General features: G+C 37.0%; 1 protein-coding gene across 2 annotated transcripts in view; it reads right to left on the bottom strand.

The window, feature by feature from the left end:
* Nucleotides 1-21,052, bottom strand: part of MYO1D (myosin ID) — a 216,891-nt gene that overhangs the window by 172,663 nt on the left and 23,176 nt on the right. For both annotated transcript variants that reach the window (XM_025041584.1, XM_025041585.1), the window contains exons 11-15: nucleotides 18,529-18,699; nucleotides 14,927-14,997; nucleotides 10,905-10,979; nucleotides 5,813-5,945; nucleotides 760-926 (exon numbers count right to left, since the gene is read on the bottom strand). In XM_025041584.1, the coding sequence (XP_024897352.1) occupies nucleotides 760-926; nucleotides 5,813-5,945; nucleotides 10,905-10,979; nucleotides 14,927-14,997; nucleotides 18,529-18,699 (617 nt within the window). The remainder of the gene's footprint in view (nucleotides 1-759; nucleotides 927-5,812; nucleotides 5,946-10,904; nucleotides 10,980-14,926; nucleotides 14,998-18,528; nucleotides 18,700-21,052) is intronic.

The following is a 21,052-nucleotide window of genomic DNA, read 5'->3' as shown; positions in this document are numbered from 1 at the left end:
GTTTGAACTGGGTCTATTTAGATGCAGACTTTTTTCCCAATAAATGCTATAAATGTACTTTTTCTTCCTTAATAACGTTTTCTTTAGCTTACTTTATTGTTAGAACACAGTATACAAACACATACAACATACGAAATATGTATTAATCAATTATTCATGTTATTGGTAAGGTTATTAGTAGTTAAGTTTTTGGAGAGTCAAAGTTATATGCAAATTTTCAACTGAGAGTGGTTAGGGCCCCTAACTTTTCATTGTCCAAGTTTCAACTGTAATTAATAATATCAGTAATGATAAGCAGCATTAACTGAACAACTATTATGTTCCAGGCACCTAGGCTTTTTACTTCGGTTAATTTAGACCTCACAACAAGAGCCTTATGAAGTAGGTGTACTATACTCATTTTACGGATATAGAAACAGAATCAAAGAAATTAAATTTTTGGCCAAAGATTAGACAGCAAATGAGTGGCATAGCCAGGATTCCAGATGTGACTCCAAATCCTTGCTGTTTCTACTGTACTACGATGCCCACATTTCCTCATAAAGAATAAACTTTTTCCCCATGGTCCGTAAACCATGAACTCAAGGAGACTACCTCTGCTGATTCTGGGGAACTCTTTCATATTTGCGGTTTCCTCACTCTTTTGTTCATTAAACAAATATTCAGCACGTCTAGTCGGTGCTGAGGCATTGTCAGACATGCGGAAGGCTTCGTAATTCTCACTGTACTATCAAGTTTCTTTGTTTAGTCTATTCTCACCTGTGAAGGAACTTCTCATATGTCTGGCGGAAGGCAAATCCTGCCCGTCGTACCCTAACGTTTTCCAACAGTCCAAGATACTCTACTTGATGCCGGCAGCGTTCATCATCAAATATCTGTGGGGATTTCTTGTCATTGGGTTTGATGCAACGTACATAATATGGTTCCTAAAAATATAAATCAGCAAATAATAAGTTTCACTGGAGAAAAATCTCAGACTAAGGATGTTAACATGAAATTAGTGTTAACTAATTAATCTCTGTGCCTCTAATTTCTCAGGCATACACTTGTGAATAAAGTAGTTATTCTTTCTTTCCCTTCAATTCAAGGTTGGAAGTGGTCATGCATTCAGCTAAAATTTTGTTTTATTGTATTTTAGGACTCATCAGGAATAACAGTAGAAAGGAGATAAAACTAGGGAGTAAATAAATGAGATATGCAAAGATTGAGTTTTTGTATATTTATAAAAACACAGTTAAAAAGTAACGGAAGGAATAATTTAATAGAAAGAGGCAAGAACAGTAGGAAAAAGGAGCTGCAGGAAAGAATGTAAAATGTTAAGCACAGCCCTGGTACATAGTAAGTGCTCCATAAGTGCCAGCCATTATTATTATGATAATTATTATTACATTAGTTTGTGCTTTTGAAAAAGAGATTAAGATTTATAAATATATTTTATATTTAAAATTTCTGAGTATATTAGTAGAAAAGTTACAAAACTACCCATAGGCATCAGTGACTCTATGAAAGAGCCTAGCAAAGAAGCCTTCCCTCTGTGCCAATTACATTTTGTACCATGCATTAGATCATAACTCCTTCTAAATATAAAACTGTGCTTGGCACAGACCTGGTACACTGAAGATAACAAATTATCACTGGATGAATCAATGAGGTCAATGTATCCTACCTATCAGTGTAAAGAGTTACTTTCCATTCTCTGAACCTATTATTTGTCAGACCAGATACACTTTAAGTGATAGAGCCCTCTAGTTAAATTGAGCAGTTTTGAGCTGCAGAGAGAAAGAAGTAAAAGAGAGTAGTAAATAATTTAAGAAGTAGGAGAGATCTGAAGAATGTGAATGTACCTGCATTTTGAACAGAATAGTTTTCAACATCTAAATAGGAAGCTCCAAGTATATATTTGTCACGCTGCCTTCCATGATGAAAAGTGATGCCATTTTCTTTCTTTTCCTAAGCCCTGCTCTATTAGTTTCCTATTGCTGCTGTAGCAGATTATCACAAATTTAGCAGCTTAAAACAACACGAATTTATTCTCATACAGTTCTGGAGGCCAACAGTTTGAAATGAATCTCACTAGGCTCAAATTCAAGGTGTTAGCAGAGATGTTATTTTCTGGAACCCGTTTTCTTATCTTTTCCAGCTTCTAGAGGCTGCCCACATCCCTCGGCTTGTGATCTCCTTCCATTTTCAAAGCCAGCCACTTGAATCTTCCTCATGATGCCATCTTTCTGGTTCTGACCCTTTCTGCCTCTCTCTTTCCATCTGAAAGACTCCCGAATTTACACTAGGCCTATTTGAATAACGCAGGATTTATTTTAAGGTCAGTTGACTGGCAACTTTAATTCCTCCTGCCATGTAACAACATGTTCACAGGTTCTGGGAATTAGGACTAGGATATCGTTGGGAGGCTGTGGTATAATAATAATAAAAAAAATCTTGTGCGCGTGCTCACTTGCTCTCTCTCTGGTCTTTGTCCCTGGTACCTTCAGAATTTCCTCAGTGATAGGAATATCTTTGTTATGCTAATGAGTTGACTCAAGCCCAGCCCCTAGATAGCTTCAGGATGTAGGCTAGGCACCAGAAAACCCTCTACATGATTGCAGGGCTGGAACTTTCAGATGCCTGACCTCTGGGGAGGGGAGAATGGCGGGTGGGGGTGGGGAGAGGGGGGCGGCGGAGATTGAATCAATCATGCTTGCACAATGAGGCCCTGATAAAGAAGCTCAGGACACCAAGATTCCGAGGAGCTTCCTGGTTGGCAAACATATTGATGTAGTGGGAAGGTAATGCACCCTTGACTCCACAGGGACAGAAGCTCCCGATACAGAATCTTTAAGGTTACCGATTTATTCAGGTTTTCTATTTCTTCTTGAGTTAATTTGATAGCACATTTTTCTAGAACACTATTAATTTTTCAAATTCATTGACATACAGTTGTTCCTAATATTTTGATGCTTTAAAAATCTCTATATTAAACTGTATCTTTTCTTCATTGCTTTTTATTTTTTTTAAATCAGTTTTATTAAATGTCTGTCTTTTGATTAAGTTTTGATCTATTAGTTTGAATTTTTGCTATTTAAAAATTACTTTCTTACTTCTTTCTTTAGATTTTCTTTGGAGTTCCTTTCCTGGCTTCTTGAGTTGAAAACTCATTTATTTTCAGTCTTTCTTTTTTTTTTTTAAATAAAGGTATAACAAGTAGACCCCTTTAGCAGTATCCTACAAATTTTGATAAATTCTTTGTCATGCAGTTCTAGATATTTTATAATTTCCATTGTGATTTCCTCTTCCAACTGTGAGTTATTTAGGGGAACATTTAAGTTCCCAAACACCTTTAAAAAACATTTTTAATGCCGATTTTTATTTCACTTGCTGAGGATGGAGAATGCAGCTGTATATACATTTCTTAAAATGGTTAAGACTTCCTTTGTGATCTAGCATGGGGTCAATTCTTGTAAATGTTCTATGTATACTTGAAAGGAATATGTACTTCCTAATCTCTGGGTACAGAGTTATTTTGATCTATTAGATAAAAGTTTAAATTTGGTGTTCAAAGCTTCTGCATTCTTACTAAAGTTTTTTGTCTGATTAATCTATCAATGTCTGGTAGAGCTGGTTTAAAATCTCCCACTAGGACTGTGGCCTTGTCAATTTTTTCTTTAAAAATTTTCAGGTTCTCTTTTTGCTTTACAGGGTTCATGCACAATCATGGCTGTATCGTTAGATACGTAGTTCAAAATGGCTCTACTTTCTCAGGTATTTTCATTGTATCATTAGTTTCTTTACCTGTATTAATATCTTTTTCCTTAAATTCTACTTTCACATTAATATAGCTTTTAACCAGTTTTTGGAGGGGGAGGAGCTTGATATGTCTTTACCTCTTCGTTTATAACTTTTTTTCTGCCTAGTGTTAATTAGGTATCTCCTATACGCAGCATATATCTGGATTTCCCACCTATCTAGTCTGTTTAGTCAATACATTTATGGTGAGTACCAATTATTTAGATTTATTTCTATTACATTATTATGTACTTTCTAAAAGTAATTAACATTTTTTCTTTGTTTCTGCCCCACCCATCTTCCTGCCTTCTATAGGACTGATAAATTGTCTATATTCTTTTGCTTATCCCTGCTCTCTCCCTCATTCTCCCACCTTGTAAGTACACAGATTGGAAAGCTGTAGCGGAGACTACTAGGCTATTTGCCTACCACACATCCAGTATATTTTTCCTACTTTGAAACAGAGTATTTATTTTTATCTGGGTACACTGCTGAACAGAATGAAAACGTACTTCCCAACTTCTCTGGCATCTAAGTATAGCAAATGAGATGTAGCTGAAGTGCTGTGTGAGAGATTTCCAAGGGATCTCTTTAAAAGAAAAGGAACGCCAGCTGCCATCTTGGACCAGGAAAATGGAAGCCAAGCACTAGGATGGTAAAGCAGAAAGGCAGAAGGAACCTGAGTCCCTAATAACTGTAGAGCTGTTATACCAGTCCTGTGATACTTCCCTCTGTTTAAGCTACTGATTTGGGAGTTTCCTTTATTAGTGTCTGTATGCAATCCCTAATACAGAAATTATACATGGTTCTAGAATTTTTATTTCTAAAAAATGCACGTTTAACTGCCAATTTTAGAGAAGTGATTCTTTTCTAGTTAATTAAATAAAGTTAATATACTCTGTGTTCAACTCTATTTCTTGTGTCACAAGCCTTCCTTCTAGGTTCACATTCCTTCTTGCTAGACGAGGCAGGCTAAAGCTGACAAGCAGAGAAAAGATGAGAAGCAAGAGGAAGAGTTCTAATGAATTCTTTCGGTTCGGGTGTTGTTACCCCTTCCTTTCTGGAGGTTTAATTACACCAACCAACAAATTGTGCTTATTTGTTGTTACTTGGGGCCAAAGAATCTTGATGAAAAGAAACAGAAAGCTACTAAGCAGATGTCTTCTTGTGGCATTTACCAAATTCATCCGCAGTGAAGTAACCAGAAATAGTATAGATTTAATTCTTAGTGAGGAAGTTGATTTAAAAAAAAAAAAAAAAGATAACCATAAAAAAGAAAATACATAGGAAAAGCACCAGAAGAGAAAGATAAAATAATGAAGAAACTAAAAATAATGAGTTTCAGAATGCTATGTAATTTATCAAAGTTGTCAGCAGCAGCAGTTAAGAGTAGAAATCTGTTCTTTAAGAAAAAAAAAAAAAAACAGACTAAAGTTATCAAACAGTACTGGATTTCAAAGGAGCAATAAAAAGCAGAAATAATTGTCAATAATACACCTTTTTATTTCAATTTTTCAAGTAGCCTAAGGACAATTCTTAAATATTAAACTTCCTCTTAAAACTCTAGCTGGTCATTTTGTATTCAGATACAATATATGGATGCTGTATTACAATTTAATTCATGATATTTTTAAAGCCAGGCTTTATCTTTAGCACAGGCTGAAGTTCGTTTTTGTCAGGCACATGCTATACTTTATAGTTAAATACGTATGTATGCACACACACACACACATTTTATATATATTTTAAAGATATCACTAAGACGTTTCTTTTGATAACAACGCTAGGATAAAAAGCCCAAATTTAAGAAAAGCACTTCATCTGGGACACAGACAACTGTTCCACCCAGTCATGTTAAAAAAAAGGTGGGGGGCAGAATAAAAATTCTATTATAACATTCACTTTAAATATATATTCTTCAATTTGATTTACTATAATTATCTAAATAGCAAATCATACATACATTCTCTATAACATATACCAAGAGGGAATTTATGAATTAACATGGATATTTAGAAAAGAAAATAATTACCTTTGATGCAAGGTTGTCTACTAAAGCAATCATAGAGTTCTTAAATAAGGTGGCGGCAGTCAGAGGCCGCTTGGTCACCTCAGTAATGCTCAGCTTGCCTTCGGGCCACATATTCTTCAGCACAGGATTTGAACTGAAAAGCACAGAAAGAGCAATTCAAATATTACATTCAAATAAGCTGAAAAAGAATTTAAGCAATCCTTATATCCTGGGAGGCACAACTGGACGGCAGACTGAACTCACCAGGCCTAACTGGAAAAGTGATTCCACCCAGAAAATTCTGCTAAAAGTGTAAGGACAGATACTACATCAGAGACAGAGAAAATGTGTCCAAACTATATTACATTTAAAAAATTCTTTAAACTTCTTTAAAGTGACATCCATATTATTATGACCTAGGACCCTCAAACTGGTTAACATGGTTCTTACAATAAATACATGAAACAAAATGGTTTTGGGTGGTAGTTATAAGAACGAGGACAAACAGCTAGTAGGAAAACAATGCTGAATGTTATGGCAGAAAATGTGAAAGTGAAAGTATCTTTTGACTGAACAAATATTTGTACAGAATAGGTTACACTACAAAAAGCCAGGTCTTTCTAAGCATACAGATGGAAATATAAAATAACCATTTTTACACTGTCTTCTGGTAAATCCTTTGACTGCAGTTGAATTTATGAACACATTTATAGGTAACATTGGCGGTTACAATATTTTACTGACGTGAAACTAAGACCGTTGCAATCTAATTCTTAAAGTGTACTTCAGGCCAGTTTTCATGCTAAAAATTATATGTTCATTATTTGGCTTTGTAAGATATTTTTAAAAACCTGGGTGGTAGTTTCAATTCTGATTTTCTTCTTGTTTCATTTTGGGAGCTTTTGATTTTAAAGTACTTAGAACTTGAAATATTGCTTGCTTCCTGAAAATTTCTTCTGTCAGATTTTTAATTTTTTTTTTTTAAATTGAGAGTTGACAAAAGACTTAATATGGACATTGTTTGTTAATTGTGTTTACTACTGCCATCATTTCTTCTCCTAATATAAAATTGAGAAAACTGAGTTGGTTTCACAAATACTTAGTAAATTTCTTTACAGAGAGGCTCAAAATTCCAGAATGAATGACAAAAGAGCAAAGAAGATAAACGGTGAGGTGAAGTTTGATTGGGTCTTTGAGAGAAGACAGAGCAACACTCCCAACCCCACCACTGCTAGTAAGTAGTGCCAACTACTATCAAAAGTGGCTATAAAAAAAAAATGTAGCTACAAATTAATACTATGACCTATGGACCCAGTTTTATTACTCTATAGTCTTACTCCATAATTTCCCGATGATACACATATCAATAAAAATAACCACATAAATGTATATTGTTTTTCCCTAACTTTTCCATTCTAATCTTTAGCAGAGAGAGAATTCAAGGCAATGGTTCTCAGCCTTTAGTGTACATAAAGACTGGATGCCTTCCTCACACCTACTGAATAAAATTTCCAAAAAGCAGAGCACTGTACTTTGAAAATTCTGATGCATGCAAAGATTGAAGATCACTGACTTTGGGTCTATGCAATTTCTACCCCAAATACCACCATATCACTGGTGGCCATATTTAAAGACTATTTTTGCATACTATCTTGTAAATGGAGGTGGGGGGATGTTAAAAATGAAGGAAATAAGATGATGATGATGTTGATGATGATTCTATTAAACAGTGGAATTGATACATAATGAACCAAAACTGACACATACGATCATTTTAAAGAGAAAGAACTTTGAGGCCAGTAAGTCATGAATGTAATGTCAACAAAATGGTTTTCAAATATTTAAAAGAACATTTTTCTTAAAGGGGAAGGTTATTTATCCAGTAACCCAGTATGTATATTAGATAAGGCAGAACTGATCTGGCTAACATGAGAGTAGTAACAATCCAAGTCTGCATCTGGTGGCTGCCTGCTTGCTCCTCCGCTTTTGTTCACACACACGCACGCACACACATACACATGCGCGCACACACACACGCACGAACACAAACATGCATGTGCATGCATACACCCAGGTGTACTCTCAAGGTCTACAGAACTAGAGATCCAAAGATTACTCTTTAACATATACAAAGAAAGAGAGGACTGAAATTTTGGGAGGCAATTTAGCCATGGAAGCACTAAAAGTGTCCAGAGGTAAAGGTAGCTTATCCAAATACCATTTTAGAGGATGGTTTTAGCCAAAATAATTTCAAGACTTACCACCCGACTGGCAAGGCTTTTCCTATTATGGAAATGTGTACAGTAAGTTAACCTTTTACACCTTTGGTAAGACCATGCCTATTGTGAAATGGACTCATCTTAGCCTGATGCCTTTAATTGTTGAATTTATCTAAGTTCCTTTATTCTGAATCCATGCTTACCAAGCAATTAAGCATTCTAAATTCTATAGGTAATATTTTTCACTGTCAATTAATAAACTAGAATTCTCACAGTTATTGACTTCCCAAATAGGTTTTCCAATAGGAAAAAAAACCAGATTGTCATACCAATGCAAGTATTTCATTCCATGTGACTGTTAGATTTTTCTCTAGAAATAAATCCACAGGCTGCTTTGTTTCAACACTGGTCCAGTGAGCCTGGGGTTACGTAAATCTACCTCTGGAAGGTGGACCTGTTCTCAGTGAGCTGACCCTCTGGGCCATGACAAAGTCACGAAGGTAATGAATGCTGCTTTGGGCAGCCTTTTTGGTACACGGTCTGGCTGCCTTCCCCTGGCAACACACCCTGACCTTGCCACCAGGCAACTGAGACCATTTTTTTCTAATTTGAGTTTTTGATATTTCCTACACAGAGCAATGTCACGCTCTGTCGTTGTCCCTTAAATTGGGTGCACCTTATCTGATAAATCAAGCATTGAACTGCTTTCTGAAAGTCCCTTTTCTCCATGACCAGCTCCTACTTGGATCCCGTCTCACATCCCGATGTCTCTAACTTCCTAGTGATGATAGCTCCATCATCATTCTTGGTGCCTTCAACATCCACAAAGGTGAGGCATTTTATAGCAAAACTTCTTGAAAGAACTGTTTAAACACAGTATCTCCACATTCCCATTTTCTTTATCCTCTTGAGCCCATTTCAATCACACATTTGTCTTTGTGACTTGATTGAAACCAAGCAGAATGCTTAATTGTTTGTCAAGAGTCCCACCAGCTTTCATGTTAGCCAGTCCGGTGGTTAATCTTGGTCCTGCGATCACTCTGCTTTTGACAATATTTGACACAGTTTATAACTTTTTTCTCCTCAGAGCACATTTATTTTTGGCTTAGCCTCTGTGACACCAGATTCCTGGTTTTCTTCCTGCCTCGCTGGCATGCTCTCAGTTTCCTTCACCAGTTCCTCTTTCCTTGCTTGACTCTACATATTGGAGTGTCTCAGGGGTTTGTCTTTCAAGCTCCATTCTCTCTCTCTTTTTTAATCTGTGCTCACCCTAGATAATCTCATTCAGTCTTATGGCTTTAAATACTAATGAATTTATATCTCTAGCCCCACTTTTACCCTGAGTTTCCAGGCACGTACATGTAATTGCCTATTTGGCATTTTCAACCGGATGTCCAATATACACCTGACATAACATATCCAAAACAAAACTCTTGATTTCCCTCACCAAATTAGTTCCTCTTCTTGTCTTCCCCGCATCAAGCATCCCCTCTCTATTGCTCAGGCATCGTCTTTGATTTCTGTTTTTCTCTCACATCACACAACTTATCTATTGGCAAATCTTTTTTTCATCATCCCTGTCACTATCATCCAGGTCTCAGCCTGGGTTACTAAACTAGCCTCCTAACTAGTCTCCTCATTTCTACTCTTGCCCCTAATAGTACGTGTTTTACACAGTAGCCCTAGTGATTTCTTTAACATATATATCACATCATGTCATAAATTCCAATGGCTTCCCTTCATATTTCATCCTTACCTTAGCTCACAGGCTCTTCATAATCCAGCCCCTGTTGACTCTCTAAATTCATTCCTTGTCACTCTCCCCATCCCTCATTCTGTTTTTAGCCACACTGGCCTTCTTGCTGTCCTCAATACACCCAAGCTCATTCTCGCCTTAGCACCGTGGTACTAGCTGTTCTCTCTACCTGAAATGCACTTCCCCCCACTGTTCATGGCTCGCTCCCTCACTTCATTCAGTCTCTGATCAAATGTCACCTCTTTTAAGAAGGCTTTTCTGATCATGGTGTCTGTAATTCCTTCCCTGCCCTTCCTTTCTGTACCCTTCAATCTCTTATCTATTTTATTTTTCTTCAAAGCACTTGTCACTACCTGAAAGTTAGCTGTTATTCTTGTATGTTAACTATCACCTCCACTAGAATATAGAGATCTACGAGGGCAGGAACTCTGTCTAATTTTTTTTTTCACAGCTGTATCCCAGAGCATAGGAGAATGTGTGGTTCGGAGGTACTTAACATATTTCTGATTGAACGACTGAGCAGACTTGATAAATGAGTGACTACAGTTCTCTAATGCAAAAGAAGAAGCTGGCTAAGAATCTTTTCTTCTTCATGGGCCTTCTTTCCAAAGTATCCATACTAAGTTTGAACTTAGCTATCCTTTGCCACAGCTTTTTCACATTTTCTTAGATTGTGAGAAGATTCTGTCCATTCAGGACCTGTCATCATTGACACTAGATATCACTCTGATATTAGAGTGGTCTCTATGTTGGAGGCAAAGACACTACAGTGGGACCCTGAGTATGTAAAACTTTCGGCTGGGCCAGAGGTTATCTGACATCCTCTCCTCACCAGTGGCCTTCCTGGGGAATGCAGAGTATACTGGTATGGGGTGCCAGAAGGATGGCAACAGTGAACAGAGAAACTGAGGCAGCCCAAAGAAAATCAAGGAAAATCATATTAGTAGCAGGTCCCTGCTCTAAGTTTATAGATGTTTTAATCATAACCTTAACATGTTACTTTATTAAGTATAATTAAGCAGAACTAGAAAATTGGCCAGAAAATCTTAAAAGTGTCACAAAAATATAATCGTGTGCATATATTCTATACAATGTATATGTCAAAGAACAACATAGAGATAACAAAATTTAATCTTACCTGTTATACATGAGGCGCTTGAAATCTTGAAATAAAGTGTCTTTATTTTTGTCAATAAAACCAATGACAGAATAGCTAATAAGAAAAAAAAAACAAACCAGAAAATGTACATTACTCACCAAGCAAGAGCCACATTTAGGCTTTCCTAGAAGTCTACAAGCCCTTCCACTGTTAATGATGCAATCAATCTATAAAGCTGATCCTGTCCACCACGTTCTCTGTTAAGGGATATTACAAATTTACTTACTAAATAGAGAGGCTATTGTCTCTATTCCTTAAAAGGAGAGTGAACATCAGTATTGTCATTACAATTAAGAGCATTTTCTATTGGTTTACTGCTTACCTCGAGAAGATGACTTTGAAAATACAGAGAGCTGTATGTATCATCCAGCATTAAGATAAAAGCATAACAGCAACATACAGGAACTAACAGTCTCATCCATAGAAAGGTCAAGTGACTTGCCTAAGGTTCGTTCAGTATGTTCAGGGTGGGATAAAAGAATCCAAGAAGAACTGCAAAGGATGGTAAGAGTTGGATAAGCAGAGGAAAAAGAGGAAGGCAGATCATACAGGGAAACAAAATAAATAAAGGGATAGAAGCAGGCACATGCATGGCATTCTTGAGAGAAAATGAGGAGGCCAGTATTCACTGTTTGGAGGAAGGGAGATGAGTAAGGTCTTGAAAGTCCAGCTAAGATTGCAGATGAGAAAGGTGGGAATGGAAAATGCTCTGCTGCAGGGACTGGCACGGACTCTAGGGGAATAAACCCAGGATTGGGGGTATATAAGTAATGAAGGATTCTGGGTGATTAGGGCAGAGACCAGGAGGTTGAGCAAATAGTATCTCTATATGCGGCTGTTCTATATAGCTCTACTTTCTTGTCTGTCTGTATTTTCTTCCTTGCCAATTACATCAGTGCAGACAGTTCTCAAATCTCTAACCCTGACCCCTCACCAATGTTTCAGCCTTACATATTTATTTAATTCTGCAAGAAAGTTCCTTCAGGTTGTGCTGCCCAAGGACACTTTAAGGTCACCAGGTCCAAAATTATTTCTTTGCCTCCCTCACCCCGAGTCTTTTTCCTAATACCTTCAAATCACTTTTGATTAAACTCTTGAAGTCGTCTGACTCAATTTATTGTTTAACCCATAAAATTCAAACTTCCAAGTCCTTATTTTGGGCCTTCGAGACTCATTATGATTTGATCTCGACCTATTTTTATAGGTGTTTCTACTTCTCTATGTTACCAAAAAGATATATTCCAGTCAAATGGGCCTAGTTGCTATTTAATAAATATTTTCCAGCACCTTCCCCATTTATTCCCATAAAAATAATTCCCAGCATCTAAGGATCCAAGGCAGCATGAACCTTCCTGGGTTTATCACACATAGCTACAAGCATTGTATCGTTTCCTTATTCTGAATTCTGACAACTCATATGGCAATTATTTTAGACCACCTTTTATTGTGTCAATGTATATACGTAAATGTGTGGATATATATGTGTTTATTTATATACAAAATATACATATGTGACATAACATATATACTTATGTGTATAAATACACATACGACCATATATGTATGTATACATCTTACATGAAAAGCTTTTTGTGACCAGGGACCATACTTTACAAAGCATTGTGCACACAGGAAGATATCCAGTAAAAATGTAGAAAAGGATTGAAGGACTTAAGGAAACAAGGGCAAGTCTGAGGCACTGAATATCACTCAAAGAGGGTGGTTAGCATTCTGGACTGGAAGTCAGGAAACCTAGTTATTGTCTCAGCTCTTCCATAAACTTGCTGTGTGACCTTGGGTAAAAATTCTACACAAGTTCCTTCATCTATAAAATAAAAGGGCTGACCTATGTGGTCTCTAAGGCCCTTGTCCAGCTCTGCTTTTATGCCATTCTGAAATAGATGAAAGTACCCTGTACGTAAGGCCTGAGTTTGCAGTGGGAGTATGGTGCTGGATTTTCCCTCTTCAGTATTCTGGAACCTGGGAATGGGACCAGAAAAAGTAGAAAATGGTGCCATGCCAGCACTATGGCTAGTTTGACAGATGGGGTGATAATTTTGAGCCATATTATTTTATGATTCTAGAGTTTTAATTTAAATCAGGAACAGCTATTAAAATTTCTTCCAACGTCTTTTCAAGCATTTATAGAGATCATCATTTGCTTTTTTGTTGCTGTTTCATCTCTTCCTATAATGGGCTATATGAACAGAATTCCTAATGTAAAAAATTAGGAGAAAGAACAAGAGGGCACTGTAAACAATAAGATAAGGAGCAGTGTTCAGTGGATAGTCAGAGCATATTAAGTATGGTAGGCTGAAAAACTGCCCCCTCTCTGAAAAATATCTACCTCGAATTCCTTAGAACCTGTGAATGTTACCTTATATGGTAAATGGTGTGATTATGTTAAAGATCGTGAGAAAATAAGCTTATCCTGTGTAATCCAGGCAGGTCCTAAATGCCATCACAAGTGTAGTTTTAGGATAGAGACAGGAGATTTCACACGGACACACTGCAGAGGACCACAGAGGCAGTGACGGGAGTGACGGGGCCACCAGTCGAGGAGTGCCCGCAGCTGCGAACGCTAGAGAGAGGCTCTCCTGGAGCCTTCAGAGCGTGGCCCTGCTGACACCTAGATTCCAAACTTCTGACCTCTAATGCCATCACAAGTGTAGTTTTAGGATAGAGACAGAGGAGATTTCACACGGACACACTGAAGAGGACCACGGAGAGACAGTGACTGGAGTGACGGGGCCACCAGTCGAGGAGTGACGGGGCCACCAGTCGAGGAGTGACGGGGCCACCAGTCGAGGAGCGCCTGCAGCTGCGAACGCTAGAGAGAGGCTCTCCTCTGGAGCCTTCAGAGTGGCCCTGCTGACACCTAGATTTCAAACTTCTGACCTCCTGAATTGTGAAAGAATAAATTTATTTTGTGTAAGCCATTAATTTGTGGTAATCTGTTACAGCAGCCCTGGAAACTAAAATACTAAGGTAGTTATATTTTTTAGTTATATTCTCTTATCAATTTCTACTTTTATTATCATCAGAAAATGTGGCTTGTGCGAATTTTACTTTTCAAATAACATTTGGAAAATGATATGGCAAAACTTGTTTTTGCTCACAGTGTTACCCACTACGTTCAGTTCGTCACATCCAGTGTTGACTCCCACCTCTGGGCCTGTCTGCCCACCGTTTCTTCTGTCTGGAACGCCCTCTCTTCTCCCTCTTCTCTTCCTAATTCTTTCCCCGACTAAGCCTCTCTTCCTTTTATTTTATTTTTTTAAGAAAAAATATTTTATCTTTTAGTATTTATTTTATATTAGTTTCAGACATACAGTACAATGGTTAGACATTAATAGAATTTATAAAGTGATTCCTCAATTACTCTAGCACCCATGGGGCGCTACACACAGCCATTACAATAATGTTGACACTATTCCCTATGCTGTGCTCTACATTCCCATGGCTGTTCTGTAGCTACTAAATTGTAGTTCACCTCTTTTACTTGTAGAATTCAGCTTGAGTATCACTTCCTCTGCTCCTTGCTCTGGGCTAATTATTCCTCCACAGTGTTTCCACAATGTCTCCTGCATCTCTAGTTTAACTCTTTCTGTTCCTCACTATAATGACGTATCACGTGTCTGCGCGTATTCTCCACTAAACTATTAGCCTCTTCAGGGAAAGTCTCACTTTATCTATCGTTCTAGACCAGTTCTTAACATATTTCCACAATTTATTTATCCATCAGCTGATCTCACTGACTGCCAATGATTCCAGGAACCGTGCATGGACACACAGTGTGTACTTAATACATGTTTGAAAAGCAGGGAATGAAGGAAGCTATGCCGACTTTTTTTTAAGTGAAAAGATTAAAATATAGTGGCATATAAAATGACTGAAAAATACAAACAAATAGGAAAACAATTTATGTTTTCCCTGGTTATATTTTCTGAAGTGAGGATGCATGCAAATCATCATGTTAGGTACCAAAATAAGATACTCACATTACATCACCTGCGTAATGTCGAATTCGAAAATCTCGATCAAACTCCAGAATTTTGTCTGAGGCACAAAGCTGAAAAATCAAGATTATTTTGAAAACAGACATTTTCACTTTCCTGAAAATATATTCCAACTGCATATCAGATGATAATGATGTTATAAATCATGATATAATTACGAATGAAGTTACAGTGTGTGGTGCTTGATTTAAACATTTTGCTTATGTGGTCAAGGCTGTGATCTTTCGCCAGAAATCCACACATCTATTCTTGCAGTTGAATATGGCCAAATGACCAAGTTCTGGACAATGGAAGGTGAGTGTAAGTGAGGTGAGGCCGTTCGAGGCTAAAGCTGGTAAGAAGGGTGATTCTTCTTTGTAACTGCTTTTCTCCTCCCATTAGCTGGAAGCAGAGTAGGATAGAGCCTGGGGAGTGGAAGAGCCAGGATGGAAGAAGTCTGGGTCCTTGAGAGGAAAACAGACTTCTATTGTCTCTGACACTTAAATCTTGGCTACTATCTTAACACAGCCCAGCCTACCCTGACTGATACAGCTTCTTTCTCTTCCATGTTCCACTGAAGGAGGAACATATTGAGGGCTTGCTGTCCACTAGGTACATACATCTCATTTAATCCTCACAACTGATACTTAAAGTAAGTATTATGAGCTCTCTTTTACAGACATAGACACTAAAGCTCAAAGAAATTAGGTAATTGGCCCGAGGTCACATAGCTAGAAAGGGACAGCTCTGGGAAGGATTCTTGGGACTGAATGTAATATCTGTGCTTCTTATGTACACAACAGCCTGGCTCACCTGTCTTTTGCTAGCTGGGACCCCACTTCAGGTCTATCGTTTCACACAAGATCAATCTTCTGCAGTTCTTTCTCACTGAAGAGGAATGCTTTACAGAAAGGCAGATTTTATATAGCCCTGGTGCTCTCCACAACTTTCTGCAATTGTCCTTGTTACGGTAGTACCTAGATTTCTCTATCTTTCCTGTGAAGGATCAGTTGTTAACCTGTAAGTTCTAAGGCAGATTCTAAGAATTCGTAAAGCATTGAGTATGGTTATGTGTGAAATCCACTTAGATTGTAATGTTAGATAACAAATAATCATAACTGGGATGGTGGGTTCCATGCTGATAACATAATTGTTAAAAGAACAGCCTACTAACCCAAGGGAACAATTACAGAAAATTAGTCAGACTTCCAAGGCTCAAATCTTGGCTCTAATGTCTACTTGCTCTGCTTCCTTTAATAATCACTTATCTCAGAAAGTTGTTTTGAAGGTTAAATGAACTATGGAAATCAAAGTGTCTAACATACAAAAAATTCTCTAACATATTTCATTCCTCTTTCCTTCTCTCTTATTAACCACTCTTACAAAATCCTTGTATTTCTAAAACCCCTAAAGGAAAAGGATCCAAGAGATGTCCACACTAATTGAATATCCTTACATTTAGATACTGTGAAGTCTCAACTGATCTGAATGCAGAGGGTTTTACACTTAAAACAAAAAAAAAATAATGCTATGTATTTATCATTTAACTTTATATGTTAATAATATTTTAAATAGTGATTTTACAAGTTTATTGGATCATTTGCCTGCCTCCTAATGATAACTTTAATGCATAAGAAACAATTTTGTGCCAAAATAAATAACTATTACAAGCCAGAAATCTCTTATTTAACATGCCAATAACCAGCTAATCAGTAATCAGCAGCCAATGATAAGACCTGGCTTAACATACAGAATAACAGCATTATTTAACAGAAAGATTTATAGTGACGAAAATATCTGAACAGCTTGGTTATTTCATGTCTTTCCTTTGTTAGGCAAAAATCCCAGAAAAGAACACACTGAAATTTTCCATCTTAGTGCTTATCTGGGGGATGACGCTGGAGGAAGGAGCCAACTGGTCTGAGAGTTGAGGAAACCTGGACTCCCACATTTAAAAAAAAAAGAAAGAAAGAAAGAAAAAAACTCTCATTTTCACAGATTAATTACTCAATATTTCCTATCAAATCAGTAGCAACTGCTTAAAAGTACTATGTACAGTTGCTACCTTAAGAATGCGATTACATTTCAAAATATATGGTTGAAAATTTAATTCAGGTACATACATGGCCAAGGTGAAATATATCAAAATGAGGTGATTTCTCACATGAGAAGTACAGTTATTTACTTAAATGAGGTGGAGCCTTGAATGTTTTAATTCAAATTTCAAGATTCCATAAGATTTATTTGGTATGATCGGAACCAATTCAATTCAAATTTGACAAACACCGATTGTCTATCATCTGGTAGGCAAAATGCTAGGTGAGTCTGCAAAACCTAGTGATTATAAAGGACATTTATAATCTATCCCTCAAAGACAGGACATTTGCCCATGTAATCACGCCATCTCTAAAAGCATCATTTCTAAATTATTTACGTTGCTTCTAACTTTGCTCACTGCTCTGTCCCTGGCACCCAGGATTGTACGTGGAAAATGAGTGGCACTTAGTAAGTATTTGTGTTGTAAATGGGGAATGACTGAAGGAATACCAGTCTAACCAGAACCCTAATGTCAAAGATCAAACTGTAGAATCTGAAAGCTGATTTATAGTACATCTAAAAGTCAATCCTCACTAACAGACAAAGGAGAATATTTCAGAAATAAACTGTCCTAAAATAAGTATCAGCCAGAAATCTATATCTTGATGCTTTATCTAGTTTATTGTGGAAACTTACTGTTCAGATTACATAATTTCAAAGGTGACAGAGTTAGAGAATAGATTTATTCATGGTAAAAAATGGCTGTACGTCATAGATCTATATGGAATTATGGAGAAGCAGAAACGTTTGCCCCTTTCTTTATGGTAATGAAGGAATATGGGGCCTGTTTTTCCTTTAGCTTATGGTTGCTAGACTAGCCTATATTTGTAGGGAACACTTGGGGATGATGACAAATATTAATGGTATGCTATATGCGAGGCACAGTATAAAGGTCTGATAACTACAACTGCCACCAATTATTCAGAAATGTGATCTGTTGATAACATTTTTAGAATGTGAAAAATGGAGAGTTAAAAGGATACCCATGCATTTAAGTAAATGAGTTTCCTGGTAACAAATAGAATTACAGCTAGAATTTCTCTATTTTTAAGAAAGTCACAGAGTCTGAAGAACTATGGCAATGCACACATACCACACTTTATAACTGGGGATTACAGTAAAAAGTCAAGGACAAAAGCTATTTTTCAGTGTCAGAATTATCAGATGCAGGAGCAAAATTGTGGCACATGAGCAAGGACTCTGTAACTATTGGTTATAAATGACATCATGCTTTTTAAAGAATCTTGTTCATTTTTCCTGTTTCTAGCAAATTGAGTAGTCTGGAGCTCCCTCTCCTGGATATTATGATTTTTATCAATCTTGTCACCTTATAAACCCAAAGAGGCAGAATTTATACACAGCAATAAATCATTTAATGGATGTTTATTGCCTTTCTTAGTTGAGTAGGCACTCTTGTATCCCAACATATAAAGTCATTTAATTTTGTCAAACAAATGAAGAAACTCTTATAGATCAAAATGAAAAAAAGTTCACATTAAACATATTACCTTCCGGCTGGAAAAATGACCATGTTTGCCTAATTTACTGTTAAGTGCTTCAAGGAACATTTCGTCAGTGACTTTGCCGACATTCATGCAGGCGTCATCTAGGATTGCAATGATCCCTTTGTGCTGCTGCTCCACAAGGTCCACGATGATCTGATTATTGAAGTAATCAATCTGTAGGGCATGGAAAGGAAACAATTCCAAATGGAACAGAGCCCAGGACCCGTAAGACAACAGTGCCTCTATATGTACCAGGAGTGTAAGTAAAGCTACCTTGATGGAAAACACGTGAGCAACATTAATGAGGTCTAACACTAAAACGAGCACACATTCTGCCAGAGGTTTATACTTTTATTCTTTGTTGACTTTATAACATGAAACGCTTTGTCTTAGATGAGTATAGTTCGAGGCAAAAGTTATAAAGTAGATAATGTTTCTCTCATCACTAACTCTTGTTTCAATCCTGTTTCTATATCTTGAATAACCCTAGTCCTTCATACTCTCAATCCCCCAATCTGCTTGCCATTAACCACAAGACCCAGATAGTACAGTTAAGGTACTATGCAAAACTTGCACTTTTAATTATACGGGCCTGGACTATTATCCAAAAGAGCATCTCTTCCAGTTTCCCCAAAGTCAAAAAGCATATAAAGCTCTAATGGAGTCTTGATGTTTTTCATGGTATATGAAAAAAATTTTAATTTTGAGATGTAAGTATTTATAAAAGACAAGAATAAGCTTTTCATTTACTTCCATGAGCTGAATAAAGTTATAAATAACTTATGGCTTTTTAGCAACCTCGATATAGACAAGGTTTATACAAAAATCCTGTTCTACACCTATTTATTCTGATATCCTGCAGCACACACATCACCATACACAGAAAGCACACAGTGGCCTGACTCAGGCAAGTTGTACATCATTTGGAGATGGGCAGCTTATTATTGTACATTTTAATCTCGTGTGTTGATGTGTCTCATCTAATTTAGGAGGTACCTAGACTCAGAGACGTCTCCATTAACTTCTGTAAGATCTACGCATTCATAATAGACTATTAAAGTGTCTCATGTAGTCCTGTTCCATGCTACTTATTATCACATCATTATTATCACATCAAGGACTTGTGCCAGTTATTTGTCTGTGGCTTTAAGCTCCATTCCTAGTCTTCCAAGTTCTCTTCTGTATTCCATGGACTGAGTGTCTCAAACTGGTGGCTTTTACTTTCTTTTTTATATTTTTCTGGGTTGTCTAAGTCAGTGCTTCTCAATAGAACGTGATTTTGCCCCCCAGGGGACATCTGCTGACATTTTTGATAGTTATGACAACAAGAGTGTTACTGGCATCCAGTGGGAACAGGACAGGGATGCTGCCAGACCTCCTACAATGCACAGGACAGGCTCAAAACAAAGATCTGTCTGGGCCGAGATGCCAGTAGTTCAGAGATGGAGAAGCCTTAATCTAAACATTTACTTTTATTAGGGGCGTTTATTATTGCATTTCTAATCAGGGAGAAAAGTTATTTCCATCTTTGGAAAATATATCCTTAAAATACTAAAAAAGCAGGAACTCTATATTAATTAATAACTGAAATCTTAGACTTGGGAATTAAAAGACTTAAGTTTTTGTCCCAGCAACAAAAAAGTAAGTTCCCTACAATTCGAATTGTATAAACAAAAAGTGAGTAATCTTTGCTGAAGAGTCCAATAACTTTTAGTTCGTAAGTTAACATTGCTTCAAATATTGCTTAAAGTAGAGGTTTCCAACCAGTTTCTTCCAGCAACCTAGCGCTCCCAGGTTTCTTAGGGTATACAGGTGGCAAAGAGAGATGTGGTGGGGTTGCTCCAGAGCAAAGGGCTCTGGGCCTCTCATTCTCACTCCAAATCAAGTAACTTTGTGCCTGAGAGTCAAGTTTCCAATAGCTAAAAATGACCTGGAAACTACAACACTAAAAGCTTTTAAAACAGAAACAATCAGACAACTAGACATATGAGCCTCCTAATGAAAGTTCACATACCAACAACTAAATAGACTGGTAGAAAACCACTGATCCTGAAACCAGTTGAGATTCTAGATCTAACAACCAGGGACACACAACAAGAAACAGAGAAACATATTAGATGATACCTTGGGAATCCAAATAGCAAAATCCAGACTGTAGGAAACTCTGAGGAACAAATGATTTGTTCGCTTTAACAAAAGGTTGCAAGGAACAAAAGAAGAAGAGAGAGATGGAGAAGAAAATCTATTAATGTGTGAGAGACCTATCAACCAATCACAGCGTAGGAACCTTATTTGGATCCAAATTCCAATAGACTGTAAAAACAAAGCAAAAAACTATAAGACAACTGAGGAAATGTGAAATGTGACCACTGGATATTTGATGATATTAAGGAATTACTGTTAATTTCTGAGGCGTGAAAATGGTCTTGTGGCTATAGTTTTTGTAAAAGTCTTTATCTTTTAGAGAAATGAACCGAAATATTTACAGATGAAATAAATCACATTATTATCACATCACAGTCTGAGA

This window comes from Pteropus alecto, unplaced genomic scaffold (genome assembly GCF_000325575.1).
Source record: "Pteropus alecto unplaced genomic scaffold, ASM32557v1 scaffold98, whole genome shotgun sequence".
Taxonomy (NCBI): domain Eukaryota; kingdom Metazoa; phylum Chordata; class Mammalia; order Chiroptera; family Pteropodidae; genus Pteropus; species Pteropus alecto.
The sequence above is the reverse complement of the archived record's forward strand: the minus strand, read 5'-3'. Positions and strand labels throughout refer to the sequence as shown.